Source organism: Abramis brama (assembly GCF_963993115.1).
Source record: "Abramis brama genome assembly, chromosome: 2".
Lineage (NCBI taxonomy): Eukaryota > Metazoa > Chordata > Actinopteri > Cypriniformes > Leuciscidae > Abramis > Abramis brama.
The window spans coordinates 29,795,275-29,818,116 of record NC_139964.1 but is presented as its reverse complement, the minus strand read 5'-3'; the positions used below and the strand labels follow the sequence as shown (position 1 = coordinate 29,818,116).

Here is a 22,842-nt window from a genome sequence, read left to right as displayed (position 1 = left end):
GTCCGAAACTGCTTGTAAATTTCAGTCATAATTACAAAGAAACAGCAAGATGCACTGAATTAAACATGACATTTTGAAAATTATTTTCTTGTAAAACATGCTTGAATAATCATTGTTTTATTTTTTTTAATTTATTTATTGCAGTGTAGAAATAACTCATAAGGTAGCAACTGCAACTTTTAACAATGTAACACAATGTTAAAATTGAAACTGTAATATCTAAAGGTTGGTTTTCAATCCACATCCAAAACTTATTCCAAGAAGCGTAGGTTAGTGTAGTATTCATATGTGCATTTACATTATTCATGAAGCAGATGCCTTTATGCAAACGACACAACAAGTGTTGAATCCTTCATGTTTCACAAGCCGCTCGAATTCAGTAAAGTACCCAAGTTCAAAAACGCAAGTGCATGAGTGTGCCTGAAAGGGATCAATTAATCAACTCAGAGTCAGCACACGAGAAGAAAAGCCTCTCTCTCTGTCTCTCTCTCTCTCTGTCTCTCTCTCTCTCTCTCTCTCTCTCTCATCTTTTTAAGTGTGGGGCGGGGTCTCTCCAGCTTTTTCCGTCCTTCCCTTTGATGCTGAATTGAACCTCCGCTTGAGCTGGGAGGGGGGAAGCTCAACAGGCCTCGGAAACATATCATTACCAATTTGTTTGCGACCGGGCAGCGCTGCTCCCTGGGAGTAAAATACAGCCTTGGTCTGGAGGCAGGAGGCAGGAGGCAGGAGTCAGGGCTGGAAATAGCACGCGGAGCCAAGCCATACATTTACTGTCTCTGGGAGCATGTGGAAGAGATTTTCCCCTGCCTGGTCTCCACCACAAGCATCACTATTAGAGCGCAGGGTGGAGACTGGGAAAACATGCCCCTCTGAACATGTAAGTTTGAGAGAGATTGTCAGAGGAGGAGTGTAGAGCTGCGGGAAACAACAGGCAAGTGATTCTGAATGAGAGAAATATAGCTATAGGATAAACTCTTAGTTTGTTTTGATCTGCGATTTAGGTTTTTTTTGCGTTCACATAGTTATGTAGAAGAGTTATTAGATATGATGATGGGTGTTTTTCTCTTGTTGCTGTACTGTGGACAAATGTTGCAGATTTGTAATAGGAACTCATTTCCAATGCAATTACAATACAGCCTAAATTGATTTGGAGGAAATCGATGCCTTCGTGTTGAGTGATTCGCACAATCCATCATTCTTTCTGCGTATTTCCTGAAGCTCTGTTTGTCGTTTATAAATATTGTATGTCGTCGTGATTGTGGTTTTGGAGATGCACTTTGGGGGTGTGATGGAGCAGAGATGTTCTCAGACCTGAAAGCTTTCGGATAAATAGAAAAGGCCATTCCTGAAATGTTCTTGTGTCTGGGTTGAGAAGTCACAGCTGGACTCAAACATGAACACGGATACTTTTAGCCCGTGTGGCTTTTCTCTAGACAGCATTTTGCAGTTGTTTCTGATGTTTCGGCTTTTAAATTATATGCTTTTGCGATGATGTTTCATACAGTATAGATGAAAGATTTCTAGACTTACAGAAAAATACAAAAAAAGTATATTAAAATCAAACCATTCAAACAGTGCATCAACTTTGTGACTGTACAAATTCAGAAATTAAATAGCTAATCAGCTAATTAATCATAATAAAACTGTTAATATTTAGTGATTTTTAGTGTGTGTGTGTGCGTTAATTTTTTAAACTGCATTTATTTAATCAAAAATACATAAAAAGAGTAATAACATGAAATATGATTACAACTTAATGTATTTTATTCCTGTGATGTAAAGTTTCAGCATCATTACTCCAGTCTTCAGTGTCACATGATCCTTCAGAAATCATTCTGATATAATGATTTGCTGCTCAAGAAACATTTCTTATTAATATCAATGTTGAAAACAGTTTTGCTGCTTAAAATTCATGTGGAAACTGATTTTCTTTTTTGATGAATAGAAAGTTCAAAAGAACAGTATTTGATTCCGAAATCTTGTGTAACATTAGAAATTAATTTATTGTCACTTTTAATCAATATAATGTGTCCTTGCTGAATAAAAGTATTAATATGTACATAATATGTTCTTTTGATTTATTTTCGAAGAATCATGTTAATTAAGTACATTAGTTTAGGGTAAGTGTTTGCCCTGTGATATTCATGGTCAAAAATAGCCATTACATGTTAGATGACGCAACACTTTTAATGTTTCGTATATGTCTACAATGTACTTCTTGTTCGTTTAATGTACTTCTGTTTTCTTTTTTCAAAAGGCTGTTCCTGCCACATCATTTGAGAGCTGAAAACAGAGGCCTTTCATTATCACTGCAGAGGAGAGGAACCTTCAGTGCCTTACAGGAGAGCGTCTTGGCAGGAAGTCAGTTGTTAGTTGTGGGCACTCATGGCATCAGAAGACCACCAAGGAAACAAGGACCCCGCAGACACTTCCAGAACAGATGGAGCTCCATCCCCTGGCACATCTTGCCCCGTCCACAGCCACACCGCTGAAGACGCGAAGCGGAACGGCTTGAGGAAAGGACTGGTCAGACACCGAGACTATGTCAAAATTTCTGTGCCTGAAGGAAAGGTCAACCGATTGCCGTCAGAATGGTGGAAGACGTTCATCGCTTTGTTTTATGCCATTTTGAACCTGGTTTTGACCACGGTTATGATCACGGTGGTTCATGAGAGAGTACCACCCAAGGAGAACAGCCCACCCCTGCCGGATAAGTTCTTTGACTATATAGACCGCGTGCAGTGGGCGTTTACCGTGACTGAGGTCAATGGAATGGTTCTGGTGTCCGTATGGTCCATTCAGTTGCTCTTTCACAGATACAAGTAAGATGCATCACTCAACATTACACTGATGAGGACATTGTAGTCTATTGATCTGCTCTTTTGGATTACTCTGGCATGTAATGGTTTTTTAGGGTTATGTTTAAGATGATGTAGATCAGGGATAATTAAATGTGAAACTTGAGGACAGTTATGTAAATTAATATCGCATTGAGAAAATCAATTTCATAGATATCATAACCAAGCACTTTCCACACAAAAAAAAGAGTATAAAATAAGACTTGACTCTTAAAAAAGTTTTTGTATGGTCAGTAGTAAAAGGACCTTAACCTTCAAAAAATATTGAATTATATAACTAAAGGTAACACTTTATTTTGATGGTCCACTTAAGATATTATACTAACTATAAGTAACTTTGCAACTACATGTCAACTAACACTCATTAGAGTATTGGTAGACTGTTAGTTTAATATCTGCTAACACTTTATTTTGATGCTCCCCAACAGACATTCTACTTGATCTGGGACTTTATTGTCATTATACATATAGTATATAAAATTACAAATGCCATTTTAAATTCTACTGACTATAAGTAACTTTGCAACTACATGTCAACTTATTCTACTAACCTGAACCCTAACATAAAAGTCTACTACAGTCTACTAATACTCTAATGAATCCTAGTTGATACAGTATGTAGTTGCAAAGTTACTTTTAGTTGACGTTTAAAAATGGTAAAAATGGTAAACCTTATATAAAGTATAATTATTAAAAAATGAAAAAAAATATTATTTAGCTGGGTTACACCTCATTTAGACATTCGAGCATATATATATATATATATATATATGTGTGTGTGTGTGTGTGTGTGTGTGTGTGTTTGTGAGAGTGTAATTCTACACACACACACACACAATAAGGTTACACCTCATTTAGACATTCGAGCATATATATATATATATATATATATATATGTGTGTGTGTGTGTGTGTGTGTGTGTGTGTGTGTGTTTGTGAGAGTGTAATTCTACACACACACACACACACACACACACACACACACACACACACAATAAGGTTACACCTCATTTAGGCATTCAAGCATATATATGTGTGTGTGTGTGTGTGTGTGTGTGTGTGTGTGTGTGTGTGTGTGTGTGTGTGTGTGTGTGTAATTCTGTACACACACACACACAAACACAATAAGGTTACACCTTATTTCAACGTTTGAGCATATATATGTGTGTGTGTGTGTGTGTGTGCAATTCTGTTGACATTTTAAATTCCTTAAATTAACATCTTAAATTTCCTAAAAATGAACATTCCTATAAAAATAAAAATTTGTTTTTGATCTTGATGAATTTTCATAATTTCCAAATGAAAAATGGACATATTTACTTTTGTACCCCCATCCTGCCAAAAAGGGTCCAACTGATGTAAATAATTGGGTTACAATTTTATGGATTGTTCCATTTTTAAATGGGGGAAAGTCTATAAATATTACATTTAAAAAAACGTACTAACTAAAAAAAAATCATCAATTCAATGATGACTTCTTTTTTTTCTGTTCCACATAGGGCTATTGTAGGAAGACGATATTTCTTCCTTCTGGGCACATTGTACATGTATAGATGCATAACCATGTACGTCACCACTCTACCCGTGCCTGGCATGCACATGGTCTGCGCCCCAAAGGTAAACGCCAATTTAAAACAGTATCTCAGCTGTTCCTCATTCTCATGATCCCCTCAGGATCTTATACCTGGATATTATAAGAGAAGAGAAGGTATTTGGCTTCTTAAATTTGTAATATCCTCTGCCTCCCTCGAGACAAATATCACGGCCTTTACAAAGAGTTCAGACTATGACTTTTCATTTCAAGATTTTCATTTTCATTTCATGTCAACAAACCACTCATCTTTAAACATTCAGTATCTTCACTCATACTTTCCCCTGACCCTTTCATTCAGCTCTACGGAGATTCGCAAGCGAAGCTGCAGCGTGTTCTGCAGTTGCTCTCTGGCGGTGGATTATCAATCACTGGTTCCCATCTGCTGTGTGGAGACTTCCTGTACAGCGGACACACTGTCATTCTCACGCTCACGTACCTCTTCCTCAAGGAGTGTATGTCACTTTCTCAGATGCCAGACTTGATTTTTGACACACAAATACAATGGCTGTTTGCTAATTACAGACCTAGATTCTGTTTTTAGCCAGTCAGAAGATTTTGAGGCACTTTCATTTTTGCATGTTCAGCATTCACACAGCAGCCCGTTATGATTCATCGCTGATTCTCTCTCCTTTTTTTAGATTCTCCTCGTTCTTTCTGGTGGTACCATCTTATGTGTTGGTTAACGGCTGCTGTGGGAGTTGTGTGTATCCTGGTGGCTCATGAGCACTACAGCGTGGACGTGGTGGTGGCATATTTTATCACCACACGACTGTTCTACTGGTATCACACTATGGCTAATCTGCAGGTAAATATATCAGAAATATGAAATAACAGAAATGCTTGAAAAGGGCTTTTATTATATAAGGATTTTGGTTGTCTTCCTGTCATGTGTTTACCCTTAAAAGAGGAAATTCAGGTGCATCATATGACATCAAAGGGATTAAAATAAGCATCAGATTCTGTCATTCATATTTTTTGTTCATATTTTACACTAGCGTATACACTACTGTTCAAAAGTTTGGGGATGTTTAAAATGCTTTTAAAAGAAGTGTCTTTATTTGATCAAAAATACAGTAAATTCAGTAATATTTTGCAAAATATTAAAATAACTTTTCTATTTGAATATATTTTTAGAATATAGTCTTTACTGACACTTTTGATCAATTCATTGCATCCTTGCTGAATAAAAGTATTAAATTCTTTAAAAAAAAAAAAAATCATAGACCCCAAACTTTTGAACGGTAGTGTAGCTTGACTCAAAGCTGAAATGTAAGATAAAAGTCAACATTTTTATTTAATGGGGTCTAAATATGTTTTTGTTTAAATTTCGTTCACATGTATAGCTTGATATGTTTTGTTTTGTGTATTGTTGATTTCTTTGACCTTAGGTTTGCCCTCCAGCCTCGTGTAGACAACTACAAACCCAAAGTAGACAACTGAAACCAAAGGATGCTCGCAGCTCAATTAGTGATTTAGATTCTGGGGGTCATTAAACCTAAGGCACCAAAATGGCACTAAGCCTTTTACTGAAAGTGTTTACATGACTCAGAGTGTACTGAGAATATCAAAATCCATTAAGCCGAGCATTTGAGAAATGACTCCCTGATGATGGTAAAGTGCAGCACGTTCGATTTGAGCCAATCTCCATCTTTTACAGGAAAAAATCCTTTCAAACTATCAAAACACATCACACTTGTTCATTCAGTTATGAGCAGAGTAGCCTACGTTATCAAAACTGTCATATCTCTGAAATTATATTTGTGGTGATGAATCATCAATGAATAAATGTAAATGCAGTGATTATGCAAATGTGATTTGTCCTGACAGGAGAGATCGGAAACAGAATAATGTCTGTGTCCTGATGTTGATTTAGGGCTTCTGTCCTTTAATGATAACTTTGATTTTGATGGGATTGCTTTGGATCTAAAACATATGAAAGCTTGTTTCTGCCACGGAATATAAAAAGAAAGAAGAATAAAAAAGTTTTTATCTTTTAGCAATTATGAGTTTTTATCTCACAATTCTGACTTTATTTCTCACAATTCTGAGTTTATAATTTGCAGTTCTGACTTTTTCCTAGCAATTCTTGACTTTTTTCTCGGAGTTCTGAGTTTATAATTCACAATTGTGACCTTTTCTTGCAACTCTGACTTTATTTCTTGCAATTCTGAGTTTAAAACTCGCAATTTTGAGTTTAAAATGAGCAATTCTGACTTTTTCCTCGCAAATCTGGGTTTATAACTTGCAAATCTAACTTTTTTCTTGAAATTCTGACTTTTTTCTTGAAATTCTGACTTTTTTCTTGAAATTCTGAGTTTTTAACTTACAATTCTGACTTTATAACTCGCAATTCTGACTATATTCTCACAATTCTGAGTTAATAATTCACAATTCTGACTTTTTCCTCACAATTCTGAGTTTATGACTTGCAATTCTGTTTATAACTCGCAATTCTGACTTTTTCCTCACAATTCTGACTTTATAATTCGCAATTCTGGCTTTTTCCTCACAAATCTGACTTTATAACTCGCAATTCTGACTTTTCCACACAATTCTGACTTCATCTATAAATTACAGAAACGTCTGTATGTCTGTATGTCTGTTATTCGCATATCTCACGAACCATTAGTCTGATTGATTTCAAACTCAACAGGTGTCTTGCACGAGTAAGTGCAGTGCCAAGTTTGACATTGTTTGGATGAGAAATGCAAAAGATTGTAGTTGCCTATGCACAAACTGTCTGCTCAAGCATAGCGTTTTCTCAGAGTTCCTTGTGTGCTTTCTACTATGCACAAATAAAAATGTCACTGAACTTTTGCTGTGCAATTGTAACAATGAGCACTCAAACACACCAAACCAACAATTACTAAAAACACACTTAAAAACGTATTTTGCACGGGCATTTTGCACTAGTTCTCACAATTCTGAGTTTATAACTCACAATTTTGAGTTTATAACTCACAATTCTGACTTTTTCCTCACAATTCTGACTTTATAACTCACAATTCTGACTTTATAACTCACAATTCTGACTTTATTCTCACAATTCTGACTTTATTCTCACAATTCTGAGTTTATAACTCGCAATTCTGACTTTTTCCTCGCAAATCTGAGTTTATAACTCGCAAATCTAACTTTTTTCTTGGAATTCTGACTTTTTTCTTGAAATTCTGACTTTTTTCTTGAAATTCTGAGTTTATAACTCACAATTCTGAGTTTATAACTCACAATTCTGAGTTTATAATTCACAATTCTGACTTTTTCCTCACAATTCTGAGTTTATGACTTGCAATTCTGTTTATAACTCGCAATTCTGACTTTTTCCTCACAATTCTGACTTTATTACTCGCAATTTTGACTTTTCCACACAATTCTGACTTTATAACTTGCAATTCTGACTTTTTCCTCACAATTCTGACTTTATAACTCACAATTCTGACTTCTTCCTCACAAATCTGACTTTATAACTCACAATTCGGACTTTTCCACACAATTCTGACTTTATAACTCACAATTCTGACTTTATTCTCACAATTCTGAGTTTATAACTCGCAATTCTGGCTTTTTCCTCACAATTCTGAGTTTATAACTCGCAATTCTGGCTTTTTCCTCACAATTCTGAGTTCATGATTCGCAATTCTGAGTTTATAACACGCAATTCTGGCTTTTTCCTCACAATTCTGCATTTTTAAATTCTTAAATTAGTTATTTTATCCTTGACATAGCCAGAAACATTTTAGAAAACCATGAACATGCATAAAAATGTTCTTTCCATTGTTTCTATAATTTGTATATATCCTTAGTATGACATTAATTATTATAATAGAAATAATATTTTCCTGTTTTCACCAGACTTTAAAGTGTTCTCCGAACAACTACCTCACTCACACCTGGTGGAACCCCGTGTTTAACTTCTTCGAGAGGAACGTCCAGACCCAAGTGCCTTGTTCTTTCTGCTGGCCGATCACATGGCCCCCTGCCTGCCTGAAGAACCCCTGTAAGAAATATTCCATGGTGCAGAGCAGCCGAGAGGAGTGATGCGCTTCGACCACCACGTGGAAATGCTTTGTTTTTGGCTTGTGGCTATCTCAGTGTTTACACCATACCAAAGACCAAAGACTGTTCGGCTATTGTTTATAATTACATCTTATTTAACAAAGAGCCAAACAGCTCATGATGACCAAAAATTGTAAAACGTAATAATATTTGAAAAGTCTTTTTTTTTAACATTAATTTATATTCCTTCATTGTGGCTATTTAAATAAGCACTTTTGTAAGTATTTTAAATGGCCTACTGGACGTGTTATGGTTGTAAAATGATGGATTTTTGGGAAATCTCTATCAAAACAAATCTATCAGTTTGTGCATGCTTCTTAGTTGTCATATTTTCCTCTTGTTTTTTTTTTTTCACCTTGTATTTAATTGTTATTTAAAATTGTCATAATGTTGACAAACAGGTTTATCAGTTTAAACTGGGTTTATTAATTTTATACACTATTTTATATTTTAAATGCATGCATTCAATTTTAGTTTAGTTTATGCTTATTTTCTATGTCTTAAAAACATAAAGACCTACACAAATAAATGGTCTACATTAACACCTTGTGTACTTCTTGTTGCATAAAATTCTCAATTATCTCTTTCGAAATTGCATTGAGGCAGCAAATTGGGATGCTTAAACCTGTAAATATAATTACATGTATTTTCATTTTTAATTCAAGTTTTACTGTTATTATAGAGGCTCTAAAGAAAGGTATTTATTTATCACGATTATTGATATTTGAGATTATATTAATATACATTGTTCGTTTAGAAATCTGACTCCTTTATTTATACATATATATACATAAATATTGTTTTCCTTGACAAAAGAAGTGAAACCCCATAATAAGGGATTATCATCTCTTGTGAAACTTCTCTCTGCTTCCTCTATTGGATAGTGACCTCAGTTGAACCCACCCATTCGTTCTCGTCATCGGTTGATTCACCAATCAGCTCTCTGCGTGCTCCTCTCAGCCAATGGAAAATACAACAACACGCAACCCATGCTGCAGCAGCTCCAAGAACACAGTCAGGAAGAAAATGTGTTTGATCAGCAGCAGATAAAAGTATTGATCTGGAGGAACTATGCGTCTGTTTTAGGAGTCAGTGGATCTGAAAAGCGAGCGAGTCATGGACGCTTCCCCGGGTCTGCTGTGGCAGTATGTGTTCTCGCCTGCAAACCTTGTGGGTTTCACAGCGTTCCTGCTTGTTTTCTATGTACTGCAACAGTACCAGAATCATCACAGATACGCGAACATCCCTCCGGGTCCAAAGCCATGGCCCATCGTGGGCAACTTCGGGGGCTTCTTAGTGCCTTCATTTATTTTAAAACGATTTGCAAAGAATCGTGAAGAGTTTGCAAAGACGGTCTCAAATCCGCTATCACCTCAGGCTGGACTTACCGAGATGTCCAAACTGTATGGAAATATATTCAGCATTTTCGTTGGGCCTCAGCTCATGGTCGTGCTGACGGGATATGACGCTGTCCGGGACGCGATGTTAAACTACCCGGAGGTGTTCTCTGACAGACCACATATACCGCTCGTTACTATTATCACCAAGAGGAAAGGTAAGATAACCAGTCGTAGTTAATGATTGCTGCATGCCATGATAATAGATCAGTAGATTAGAGCAGAACACAATAGAGTAGACTAGAATAGAATAGACTAGAATAGAATAGAATAGAATAATATGAATAGAACAGTAGAAGAGACTGTCTCAGAATTAAATTGAACAAAAAACAGTGCAGAATAGAATAGAGCAGAGTATGACAGACTGGAGCAGAATAGAATAGAATCATTTAGAATGAACAGAACAGCAGAAGAGACTGACATAGAATAGAACAGAATAAAACAAGGCAGAATGTAAATGAATATAACAGAGTGTGATAGAGTACAGCAGAATAGAATGATTTAGAATTTAACAGAATAGAACAGTAGAAGTGACAGACAGAATAGAAAAGAACAGAATAAAACAGGGCAAAATAGAATAGAACAGAGTATAACAGTCTAGAGCAGAATAGAGCAGTAGAAGAGATGGACAAATAATAGAATAGAACAGAATAAAATGGATCAGAATTGAACAGAATAGAATGGTATTAGAGACTGACAGAATAACAGAATAAAACATGGTAGAATATAATAGATCAGTAGAGTAGACTGGAGTAGAATAGAATATAATTATATAATTCTGCAAAACAGAATAGAACTGAACAGGACAAGCGGGGAATTAACAACAAAACAATAAAGCAGAATAGAATTATACAAAACGGAATAGGAAAAAAATAGCAGAATAGAATAGAACAAAGAAGAAGAAAATATAATTTCTGGGCCTGAATAGAATAGATCAGTAGAGTAGACTGAAGCAGAATTGAACATAGTGATTTAATTCTGCAAAACAGAATAGAACTGAACAGGACAAGCGAGAAAGGAACAACATAAAACAATAAAGTAGAATAGAATTTAACAAAACAGAATAGGGCACAAAAGAATAGAACAGAACAGAACAGAACAGAAAAAAATAGCAGAATAGAATAGAACAAAGAAGAAGAAAATATCATTTCTGGGCCTGAATAGAATATATCTGTAGAGTAGACTGGAGCAGAATAGAACAAAATAATATAATTCTGCAGAACAGAATAGAACTGAACAGGACAAGCAAGAAAGGAACAACATAAAACAATAAAGTAGAATAGAATTTAACAAAACAGAATAGGTCACAATAGAATAGAACAGAACAGAAAAAAAATAGCAGAATAGAATAGAACAAAGAAGAAGAAAATATCATTTCTGGGCCTGAATAGAATATATCTGTAGAGTAGACTGGAGCAGAATAGAACAAAATAATATAATTCTGCAGAACAGAATAGAACTGAACAGGACAAGCAAGAAAGGAACAACATAAAACAATAAAGTAGAATAGAATTTAACAAAACAGAATAGGTCACAATAGAATAGAACAGAACAGAACAGAAAAAAATAGCAGAATAGAATAGAACAAAGAAGAAGAAAATATCATTTCTGGGCCTGAATAGAATATATCTGTAGAGTAGACTAGAGCAGAATAGAACATAATAATATAATTCTGCAAAACAGAATAGAACTGAACAGGACAAGCGAGAAAGGAACAACATAAAACAATACAGTAGAATAGAATTAAACAAAACAGAATAGTTCACAATAGAATAGAACAGAACAGAATAGGACAAAATAGCAGAATAGAATAGAACAACGTAGAAGAAAATGCAATTTCTGGGCCAGAATAGAATATATCTGTAGAGTAGACTGGAGCAGAATAGAACATAATAATATAATTCTGCAGAACAGAATAGAACTGAACAGGACAAGCGAGACAGGAACAACATAAAACAATAAAGTAGAATAGAATTTAACAAAACGGAATAGGTTACAATAGAATAGAACAGAACAGAAAAAAATAGCAGAATGGAATAGAACAAAGAAGAAGAATATTTTAAATCTGGGCCTGAAAAGAACAGATCAGTAGAGTAGAATGGAGCAGAGTAGAACATAATGATATAATTCTGTAAAACATAATAGAACTGAACAGGACAAGCGAGAAATGAACAACATAAAACAATAAAGTAAACAAAACAGAATAGGTCACAATACAATAGAACAACAGAACAGAAAAAAATGGCAGAATGGAACAGAACAAAGAAGAAGAAAATATAATTTCTAGGCTTAAATAGAATTGATCAGTAGAGTAGACTGGAGCAGAGTAGAAATGAACAGGAAAATCGAGAAATTAACAACATAAAACAATAAAGTAGAATAGAATTAAAGAAAACAGAAAAGGTCACATTAGAATAGAACTGAACAGAATAGGAAAAAATAGCAATTTTTTACTTCGAAATTTTAAAAAAATAGTTCCTTAAAAAACAATCGCGTTTCGATACAAAAAAGCAAAGCTTTGTATGTTTGAAGTGGATGTCGTTCGCAGGGATTGTGTTTGCACCCTATGGCCCGCTGTGGCGGACGAACCGTAAGTTCTGTCACAGTTCTCTGCGCAGCTTTGGCTTCGGGAAGCTGAGTCTGGAGCCGTGCATCAGCGAAGGCCTGACCATGATCAAAACAGAACTGCGGGACCTCATTGAGAACGCGGGGCCGTCAGGAATCGACCTCACTCCTCTCATCAGCAATGCAGTCTCCAACGTCATCTCCTCCCTGAGTCTGGGCCAGCGTTTCCATCACCAGGACCAGGAGTTCCGGACCATGCTGGATCTCATGTCTCACGGGCTGGAGATCAGCGTCAACACCTCCATTCTGCTGATCAACGTGTTCCCCTGGCTCTACTACCTGCCCTGGGGCGTTTTCAAGGAGCTGCGGCGCGCCGAGGTCGACATCACCGCCTTCCTGAAGAAAATCATAGCGAGGCACAGGGCCACGCTGGATCCGGACAATCCCAGGGATTTCATAGATATGTATCTGGTGGAGATGCTGGCGAAGCAAAGGGAAGAGAGTTCAGAAGAGTGCTTGTTCTCAGAAGACGATCTCTTCTACATCATTGGGGACCTCTTCATTGCTGGCACTGATACCACCACAAATAGCGTTCTGTGGAGTATTCTCTATATGGCCTTGCATCCTGATGTGCAAGGTAAGGGTGATGTCATTTACAAACATCTGAAGGTTTGGCTGATAATATACGAGCTCTTTGTCTGGTGACCCCTCAGAGAGAGTTCAGCAGGAGATTGATGGCGTGGTGGGATCCGAGAGAGTCCCGTCTCTGACCGATAAGGGCAGTTTGCCGTACACAGAAGCCACCATTATGGAGGTGCAGAGGATGACTGTAGTGGTTCCTCTGTCAATACCCCACATGGCCTCCGAAACCACAGGTGAGTTTTGGTCTTTGGCAGAAAAATACAGAAAGTGAGGCAAATCTGAGTGCCTTGATTATATTTCATCCCAAAACCAAAAAGAAAGAAATAAGAAATTAGATCCTGCGGTAAGAAAATTAAGCTGATTTTTGTATATCAAATGATAAAAATAATAAACATTATTACCGTATTGCAAAAGCAATAGTAAGTGATACATTACTCATGTAGTACTTGCTATTGCTATTAATATTATTAATTTTTTATTTACATTTTTTAATTTACATAGACTCAAAAGTAATATATATATAGATACATTTATATATATATATATATATATATATATATGACCTGGTTATGATTATGATTCACCCAAGAATTTTCAATATTTTATATACAGTGCCCAGCTGAAAGTATTTGGACTTTTGTTTTTCTGTGTTGTTTTTTGTATATGTTTGTCTAAAGTAAATTATTAATGAATAAAACTGAACCAGGTCAACTAGAACTGATAAAAGTCAACCTTAACCTTTAAAATCTGTATTTTTTTATATCAAATCCAAAGGTTGCACAAATATTATCACTGTACAAATACTTTCAGAAGATACATAAAAAGTTAATAAGTTTTTTTTTTTTTCAATCAAATTTTCAGCTAAATTTGTCTCTTCCCAGAGTTCCGAGGGTACACTATTCCTAAAGGAACAGTTATCATCCCAAACCTCTGGTCAGTACACAGGGATCCTACTGTGTGGGAAAATCCTGATGACTTCAATCCAGCCCGATTTCTGGATGAACAGGGCAAGCTTCTCAGGAAAGATTGTTTTATTCCATTTGGAATAGGTATGTTTTCAAATGACAAAATGTAGCCTAAAAAACAGTAATATTTAGCGTTAAAAGTGCTCCTATTATGGTTTTACATATATTACCTTTCATATAGTGTGTGTAATATAGCTGTTTGCAAATGTAAAAGGTCTGCAAAGTTTCAAAGATCAAAGTGTAGGATAAATGGAGTTATTGTCTCCCCAAAAGAATCGATTCTGAACTGTATTCAAACCTGTATGTCCCATCCTTAATCTTGTAATTATATTTTCATCCCTCCTATTTCCCCCACTCTTTCTACCTTTTCCGATTTTCTTTTGTATTGCATATAAATGCAAACATATACTATGTGGTAGTTCAATTTCTACCATTTCGTCATCTACTGCTTGCTTGGCTAATTTATCTGCTTCTGTCACATGCCTGTCCTGTCTTGTGCTACACATGGGTGTTTTGTTATGTTGGGCCATGTGCTCGTGTCATTGTCTGATCCCTCCCCCTTGTTATCTGATTATTGTTTGAGTTCATCCATCTGTTCCCTCCTGATTAGTTTCCCCTTATAAGTCCCCTCTTGTTTGCAGTCTGTGTCGGTACGTTATCTAATGTTTCCTGTTCCCCGTGATCCTCCAGAAAGTTCTTGTTCTGTTTTGGTTTGGTATTTATTAGTTATGTTTTCCCCCTCGTGGGTTTTGTTTTGTGTTTAGTGTTTCTTTTATAAATAAACTTCATTTCTCTGCACTTGAGTCCTCGCACCTTTTTGCATTTATCCCACCGTGACAGCTTCTTCATTCCCTTTAATCCCACATGGGCTGGAACCCACATAATATGTGCTTCTATCCTACCTTGTTTTAACTCAAAGAGATTTTGAAGGATTTCCATCCATAAACCAAACCCTCATCCTATTCCTAAGCCTATAGTAAGTACATGTAGTTAATTATTACTCAGTACTTAAATGTATAATTACACTGTAATACTGACACCTTAAAATAAAGTGTAACCAATAGCCCTTACATGAGATGTAAGGGCTATTGGTCTAAAATTAGCCGGCTTACTTGGATCCTTCCCTGGTTTCCTTATTGGCAATACCAGTGCCTCTTTCCAACTTTGTGGTAGTACCCCCATTTCCCAAATTTTAATATAGAACTCTAACATTACGTTCAACGATTCCTCGCTTAACTGCTTAATCATATAATAGCTGCTTTAATCTTGACCAGGAGTAGTTTCTCTCATTCTCCTCAGTGCTCGTTTTAGTTCTGTCATTCCAAATGGGACATCCATTGTATTATCTCTTTCTTCTTTTTTTTTCCAATAGATGAGGATCTTCTTTTAATATCTCCTCCCTTTTTTTCTTAAATTCTTCAGTCAGACCAACACAGCTTTGATGATGGTTGCAGTTTAAATACTCTCCCTCCCCTCCCATCATCCAATCACAGCAGGGCATTGATTATTGGATCAGGTGGAAACGATTTCTCCTACGAAGAGAGAGAGAGAGAGAGAGAAACAGAGCGAAACAGAGCACAGATTGGGCACACACAAACAAAACCTTACGGCTCTGGACGTAACAACAGCGCTTTTAGTCGTTTTCGTGGTTCACATGTTGACAATGCTGTCGTCTGTACGTGAAAAATGCAAAGGAAAAAAGTTTCAGTTTTTAGTACATCGTTGTCATGTAAACGTACCCTAAGTTACCAACTGCTCTTATGATGAGGACTATGTTTAAACAAGTCGTTTCTGTATGCCACAGGTCGCAGGGTGTGCATGGGAGAGCAGCTGGCTAAGATGGAGATGTTTCTGATGTTCACCAGCCTAATGCAGGCCTTCACATTCAGGCTTCCTGAGGGGAAATCTGCTCCCTCCATGCATGGACGCTTCGGCCTGACTCTGGCTCCATGCCCATTTACTGTCTGTGTTAAAGCACGCTGAACAGGCATCATTGGGAAGCAAATTGCACTGGTGGACCGTGTTGACCAGGCACCTAAGTAAGGGCTTTGTAGTTGTAGGATGAAGCAAAAGGTTTGATATTATTTTTATAAAATTTGCCTGAACAATTTCAAGAAATAAGAACAAATACCTAAGTATTATATCAGCATATTTCAGTTTTATTATTGCATTTGTTTTAAAATATTCATTTCTTAATTTAATCAAACTGAACTGCATTATGTTTCAAAATGATTACTGGATCACTGTACTGTACTACAAGACTGTTATTATATTTTATTGAATTATTGTCGAAAATGATTTAAAACATTTTATTTCATTATTCAATGTTATAGTAAAAACAAAACATTTGTTTGATGTAGGCCAGAAAATAGGTCCTATTTTTTTTTAACTAATATTTGCTAATTTATTTAATTTGTTCACTAACAATGGACAAAGGGACAATGGACAGTGGACCTCTTTCTAAAAGTCATAAACATTTCCAGGATAGAGTCATTTCCACCACATCTTAGAGATGATGTATCGGCTCTGATGTCATTGTGTGGTGGAAATTATTTAAAAAAAAAAAAAAAAAAAAAAAGGAATAAAATGGCCAGCTTTGTCTTGCTACGGCTAATTTCAGAGCTAATTGCACGTCCTATATATAAACAGTATTTTCACACTTTTTATATAACGTGACAAGAAAATACTGATTGATTGGAAATGATGCACAATAAAATATTCTGCTGAAAAGCAACATTTGCCTTGTATTTTATCATATTTCATCACTGACTACTAAACAAAATCTGATTCGGTCCTTTAATTTGCCTCTTGAAATATGAGCTGACTGGTTTTTAAATGGCCAAAACATAACACTGTTGCCTCCTTGGTAAACAACTGCACTATTTTTTGATAAAACGTTACTTTTTTGGTGTTTAATAACTTTTATTATTTTTTTAAAAGAACTAAAGAGTTTTATATTATAACAGCAAATCAACAGGTCATACTACTCCATATTATATGTGAAAAAGCCATTGCGCGAGGAGGAAACCACGTGATCAGTTCAACCTTGCTTCAGTTCAGTTCTCGAGCACGCGCTGAGAAGCTTGGCTATCGTCAGTGTCATTCTCGAAACAGCCGCCATGGCATTCATCACGCGCCAGTACATCAGGAGCCTCTCATCTTCTGCAGCACTACATGCAATTAAACATGTCACAGTTATCGGAGGAGGACTGATGGGTGCTGGCATTGCACAGGTAACGACAGAGAAATATCATCAATGCATTAATTTGCAAAGAGTTAGTGTAGCCATCCAGGCTACAAGCTAAGTGCTATCACACAGTTAATAAAGAAGAAGATTGTTCTTTATAGTTTCAAATTCCATGTAGTTGCAATGCGGTGATCAGGATGAGTGTCAATAAATCGTGGCCAGTTTGTTGCAAACTTCTCCCACCATGTTGCGACTGTCTCTACTTCTAGAGTGACCTTTCACCCACTTCTGCATATAGTTAAGGTTAATAGGTTATTATGTGTTTTTGTTTATAAGCATATTGAAATTGCTTGAAATACATAGCTTAAAAGGATAGTTCACCCTAAATGTAAAATTCTGTCATTATTTCCTCACCCGCCTCGAGTCGTTATAAACCTGTATGACTTTGTTTTTTTCAGTAACCCATTGTGTGGGTATATGTTACTCTCATGAGTCTGTACTTATTTTGAATCAGTAATTATTTATGACCGCTAAAAAAGTATGTTCTATATTAGGGATTTTAACGATTAATCGTCGATCGATTAATTGTCGATAATACATTTAATCGATAAAACTTAACGATCATAGATTAAACGGGGTCAGCCCTATGTTCCCACGGCCCTATGTTCCCACGGCCCTATGTTGCCACATTTCTAAGATTTTTTTTAGGATTTGTCTAAACCCCAGTTACAGGTAGGTTTAGGGGTGGGGTCAGGGGTAGACCATTAGGTTTAGGGGTGGGGTCAGGGGTAGGCCATTTGTGGGAACATAGGGCTGTGAGAACATAGGCATGATCCCGATTGAACAGGTTCATGCACTTGCGTTGCTTCATAAAATTGAGGTGAAACCACTGGAGTCGCATGGATTACTTTAATGATGTCTTTTTTACTACCTTTCTGGGGCTTGAAAGTGGTAGTTGCATAGACTGTCAATGGAGGAACAGAAAGCTCTCAGATCTGAGGTCTTCATTTGTGTTCTGAAGATGAACTAAAGTCTTACGTGTTTTGAACGACATGGGGGCGAGTGATGACAGAATTTTCATTTTTGGGTGAACTATCCCTTTAATGTTTCAGGTTGCTGCATCCACAGGACATTCAGTGGTGTTAGTGGACACATCTGAGGACATACTGAAGAAGTCTGCAAAGGGCATTGAGGCTAGTCTGAAGAGAGTGGCGAAGAAGAAGTTTGCAGAAAAACCTGAGGTTAGTTTGACAGCACCGACATGAACTGAAGTCTCAAAGTTGTTGATTTCATGTGGGGTTTAATGGCTGATGTTGCTCTATTGTTCATTAAATCATGGAAAGATAACTGTGGCTCACATTCTCTAGGATGGAGAAGCATTCATTCAGAAAGTCCTGAAAAATGTCTCCACAAGCTCAGACGCTGCGTCTGTAGTTCAGGGCACTGATCTTGTGGTGGAGGCTATTGTGGAAAACCTCAAAGTCAAACAAGATCTGTTTGGAGCTCTGGACAAAGTGGCCCCAGAGTAAGAAAAAAATCATTTTTCAATTTCTCAGGAAACCTTGGGAGAACCCAGGCTCAGTCGGGGGCCAGTTCTCCTCTGGCGTTTTCTAGTTCATAAATGCCAGAGGAGAACTGGCCCTGACTGAGCCTGGGTTCTCCCAAGGTTTTTTTTCTCCATTAGGTCACCTGATGGAGTTTCAGGTCACCATTAGGTCACTTGATGGAGTTTTTCGGTTCCTGTTGCCTTTGGCTTGCTCAGTTGGGGATATTTTGGGGATATTTAATTTAATTTTATCAATCAATAAATTCCACTAGAAACAAACCTTGTTGTATTATTTTAATTTAATACTGTGAAGCTGCTTTGATACAATCTGTATTGTGAAAAGCGATATACAAATATACTTGATTTGAAACAATATAGGGTGCAACAGAGTTAAAGGTCCAACGGGGTTGTAACCACTAGATGGCGCAAATACTCATACAATCATAGGCAGCAACACAAAATCAATTCTGAATTAAGTTGATCCATTTTTTTTAATGTTATGGATTTTTGTAGCAAATGAGAATAGTTTTGAGACTGATATTTTGATACAAAAAAATATTTTTGTTCAAGGTAATTAAATCAACAGTTTTGCAATATCTGAAGAATATGGAAAATATAGTATTTGGGGTATAAACTTGACAAACATAATAATAAACAGTTGGCTGACTTTTCCATTTGTTGACATGATATTGTTAGATTTAAATGGTCAATTTATGGTAAATACACCTTATTTATAATGAAACCATCAAATTTAAAGGGATACTCCACTTTTTTTGGAAATAGGCTCATTTTACAACTCCCCCAGAGTTAAACAGTTGAGTTTTACCGTTTTCGAATCCATTCAGCCGATCTCCGGGTCTGGCGGTACCACTTTTAGCATAGCTTAGCATAGATAATTGAATCGGACAGGACCATTAGCATCTATCTAAAAAAAAATGACCAAAGAGTTTCGATATTTTTCCTATTTAAAACTTGACTCTTCTGTAGTTACATCATGTACTAAGACCGACGGAAAATGTAAAGTTGCGATTTTCTAGGCTGATATGGCTAGGAACTATACTCTCATTCCTGCGTAATAATCAAGAAACTTACTGCGTAATGATATGACGCAGCGCCTGAAAATAGTCCCCAGCACGGTAACTTCCACGGTTATGTTGATGGGAGTTAGCCTATTTTCAGGCGCTGCGTCATATCATTACGCCTGCTGCACACCATGGTACGGCAGCAAAGTTTCTTGATTATTACGCAGGAATGAGAGTATAGTTCCTAGCCATATCAGCCTAGAAAATCGCAACTTTACATTTTCCGTCGGTCTTAGTACACGATGTAACTACAGAAGAGTCAAGTTTTAAATAGGAAAAATATCGAAACTCTTTGGTCATTTTTTTTGAGATAGATGCTAATGGTCCTGTCCGATTCAATGATCTATGCTAAGCTATGATAAAAGTGGGACCGCCAGACCCGGAGTTCTGAATGGATTCGAAAACGGTAAAACTCAACTGTTTAACTCTGGGGGAGTTGTAAAATGAGCCTATTTCCAAAAAAAGTGGAGTATCCCTTTAAATATATGATAATCATAGCATAGCCTATAATAAAATATAATATTGTTGCTACCGTAAAGCTGTATTAAATTATTATGGGCTGTCCTTTGAGCACTATAAGAAGCTTTCAGAATATGTTTTAAATTGCATTTTTTCTGTAGTTTTAAAATGAACAAATAGCAATGACTATGTATTAAATTAATATAAGTCAGTTGTTTTATTTATCAGAATAAACAAGTGCAAGAATTTGCTGCTGAAGTGATTGTTTTCAACAATTATTAACTGATTTATATTACGCCAGAAGAAAGAGCACAGCTATTTAGGAAATATGTTGGAAATATGTCACTTATACTGTTCATCATCATTATACTAAAACATTTGATGAAGAATGCAGAGATCTGCCAATCAGAATCTAGTATTCTGGAGATCTGAGAAAATAGGAGTTAATGTCCAGTGTTTTATTTTGTTGTAAATTGGGTCTTCCTTGTTAGCATGAATGGTGAAGAGAGCTTGTTTCAGTGTTGTATCAGTCAGATGTCTGTGTTCTCCTCAGACACACCATCTTCGCGAGCAACACGTCGTCCCTGCAGATCGCGGACATCGCCAGCTCCACGGCCAGGTTAGATCGCTTTGGCGGACTGCATTTCTTCAACCCCGTCCCAATGATGAAGTTGGTGGAGGTTTGGATTGAAATTACAATTCACTCACTGCACAACCATCCACATTATACAAATGTCAAATTCTGTTCAAGATATTGAAGCTTGCATTGAATTGAATATCTTAAACATGAGTAGGTTCATTCTCTTGACTTGACTAACTGTCTTATCTCAGGTGATTAAAGCTCCAGCAACAAGCCAACAGACTTTTGACGCTCTCCTTGAGTTCAGCAAAGCTTTGGGGAAGCATCCCGTCTCGTGCAAAGTAAGCATTCTGTAGTCTTCTATTACAGTCACGTGAGAAAGAAAGGACACCCTTTTGAATTCTATGGTTTTACGTATCGGGACATAATCATGTTGTTGTATATCATGAATTCAAAAGGGTGTACTTTCTTTTTCACATGACTATATACACTCACCGGTCACTTTAGCTACTCTTTGTTAGTGCCGGGTTGGACCCACTTCTGCCTTCAGAACTGCTTTAATTCTTCGTGTCACTCATCAGACCAGGCAACATTTTTTCAATCTTCTATAGTCTAATTTTGGTGAGACCGTGCAAATTGTAGCCTCAGTTTCCTGTTGTGGTTCAAGATTTGAAAAAGTCCCTCAGCTTCCACTTGCTGTCTCCTCTCAGGACACTCCAGGTTTCATAGTGAATCGTCTGCTGGTTCCTTACATGATGGAGGCCGTTCGACTACACGAGAGAGGTACGTGTGTGAAGCAGTCAAGGGCGATGAACGGACACCAAAACATATTTTGGTGCGGGGTTTTTTTTTTTTTCATAATGCTGTATATTTTTCTCAGGTCACGGCTCCAAGGAAGACATTGATGTGGCGATGAGGCTTGGGGCTGGTTATCCTATGGGTCCGTTTGAGCTTCTGGACTATGTTGGATTGGACACTGCAAAGTTTATTATTGACGGTGAGCATTCTTAATTGACTGTGCCCAGTTTTAATGTAATAGTATTGTGTTGAGGATTTCTAATTCTGTGTTTGTGTAGGTTGGCATGCGATGGACCCTGATAACCCCCTGTTTGGCACCAGTCCCCTGCTCAACAAACTGGTGTCAGAGGGAAAGTTAGGCAAGAAAACTGGTGAGGGATTCTACAAATACAAGTAACAAGTGAAGATTAGCAGCCTTTCACCTTATAAACCGACAAAAAATGTCCAGTCAACGAAATGCACTGGACTAAGCCGCTAGTCCTCAAAAGACTGTTTATGAATTGCACCAATGTTAATGTATATAGTCAGGAATGAAACCTAATTAGTGGTCAGATGCACCAGTTTTCCCAGGGAAGTCCTGTATGAAATTCTGGACCAGATCAATCGGGATATAAAAGGTTTATAAGACATCAGTGTCTTCCTCTACATCTAGTGCCTTGCTATGATTCTATGAACTTTGAATGTGTCACATTAAAAGGTTTGAAAATGTTTCAATGTGTTTTGTAATTATTCATTGTCATATACACATCAATTGATATTAGCAGATAAGCTTTTATAGTCTTCGTTATTGTCAATCATTATTGGAGTAATGATGTTGTGAGGTAAACTTCATAGTACAACATTCAGCCACTAGAGGTCGTTGTTTCATCATTAATTCAAACTGAGTTCACTCTCAACAATAGATCTTAAAGGGACAGTTCCCCCAAAAATGAAAATTCTGTCATCATTTACTCGCCCTCAAGTTGTTCCAAACCTGTATGAATTTCTTTCTTCTGTTGAACACAAAAGATATTTTGAAGAACAATTGGAACCAAACAGTTGTGGGGCACCATTGATTTCAATAGTATTTTATATTTTTTTTCTACTGTGGAAGTCAATGGTGCCCTACAACTGT

General features: G+C 36.7%; 3 protein-coding genes across 3 annotated transcripts; all 3 read left to right on the top strand.

Annotated features, from left to right (window-relative positions):
* The first annotated feature begins 631 nt into the window (after nucleotides 1-631).
* On the top strand, nucleotides 632-9,047 carry sgms2a (sphingomyelin synthase 2a). Its single transcript, XM_084096437.1, has 6 exons — nucleotides 632-931; nucleotides 2,258-2,822; nucleotides 4,357-4,474; nucleotides 4,750-4,903; nucleotides 5,090-5,256; nucleotides 8,304-9,047. The coding sequence occupies exons 2-6, from the start codon at nucleotides 2,386-2,388 to the stop codon at nucleotides 8,487-8,489; spliced, it is 1,062 nt and encodes a 353-aa protein (XP_083952563.1). The 5' UTR covers nucleotides 632-931; nucleotides 2,258-2,385; the 3' UTR covers nucleotides 8,490-9,047.
* Nucleotides 8,865-16,817, top strand: cyp2u1 (cytochrome P450, family 2, subfamily U, polypeptide 1). The gene is made up of 5 exons (XM_084096400.1): nucleotides 8,865-10,062; nucleotides 12,453-13,106; nucleotides 13,183-13,344; nucleotides 13,993-14,160; nucleotides 15,881-16,817. The coding sequence occupies exons 1-5, from the start codon at nucleotides 9,624-9,626 to the stop codon at nucleotides 16,057-16,059; spliced, it is 1,602 nt and encodes a 533-aa protein (XP_083952526.1). The 5' UTR covers nucleotides 8,865-9,623; the 3' UTR covers nucleotides 16,060-16,817.
* Nucleotides 16,818-16,898: 81 nt separating this feature from the next.
* Nucleotides 16,899-22,438, top strand: hadh (hydroxyacyl-CoA dehydrogenase). The gene is made up of 8 exons (XM_084096449.1): nucleotides 16,899-17,309; nucleotides 18,376-18,504; nucleotides 18,631-18,788; nucleotides 20,904-21,030; nucleotides 21,182-21,271; nucleotides 21,641-21,713; nucleotides 21,811-21,927; nucleotides 22,007-22,438. Exons 1-8 carry the CDS (start codon nucleotides 17,196-17,198, stop codon nucleotides 22,123-22,125), a joined length of 927 nt encoding a protein of 308 aa, XP_083952575.1. The 5' UTR covers nucleotides 16,899-17,195; the 3' UTR covers nucleotides 22,126-22,438.
* The last annotated feature ends 404 nt before the right edge of the window (nucleotides 22,439-22,842 follow it).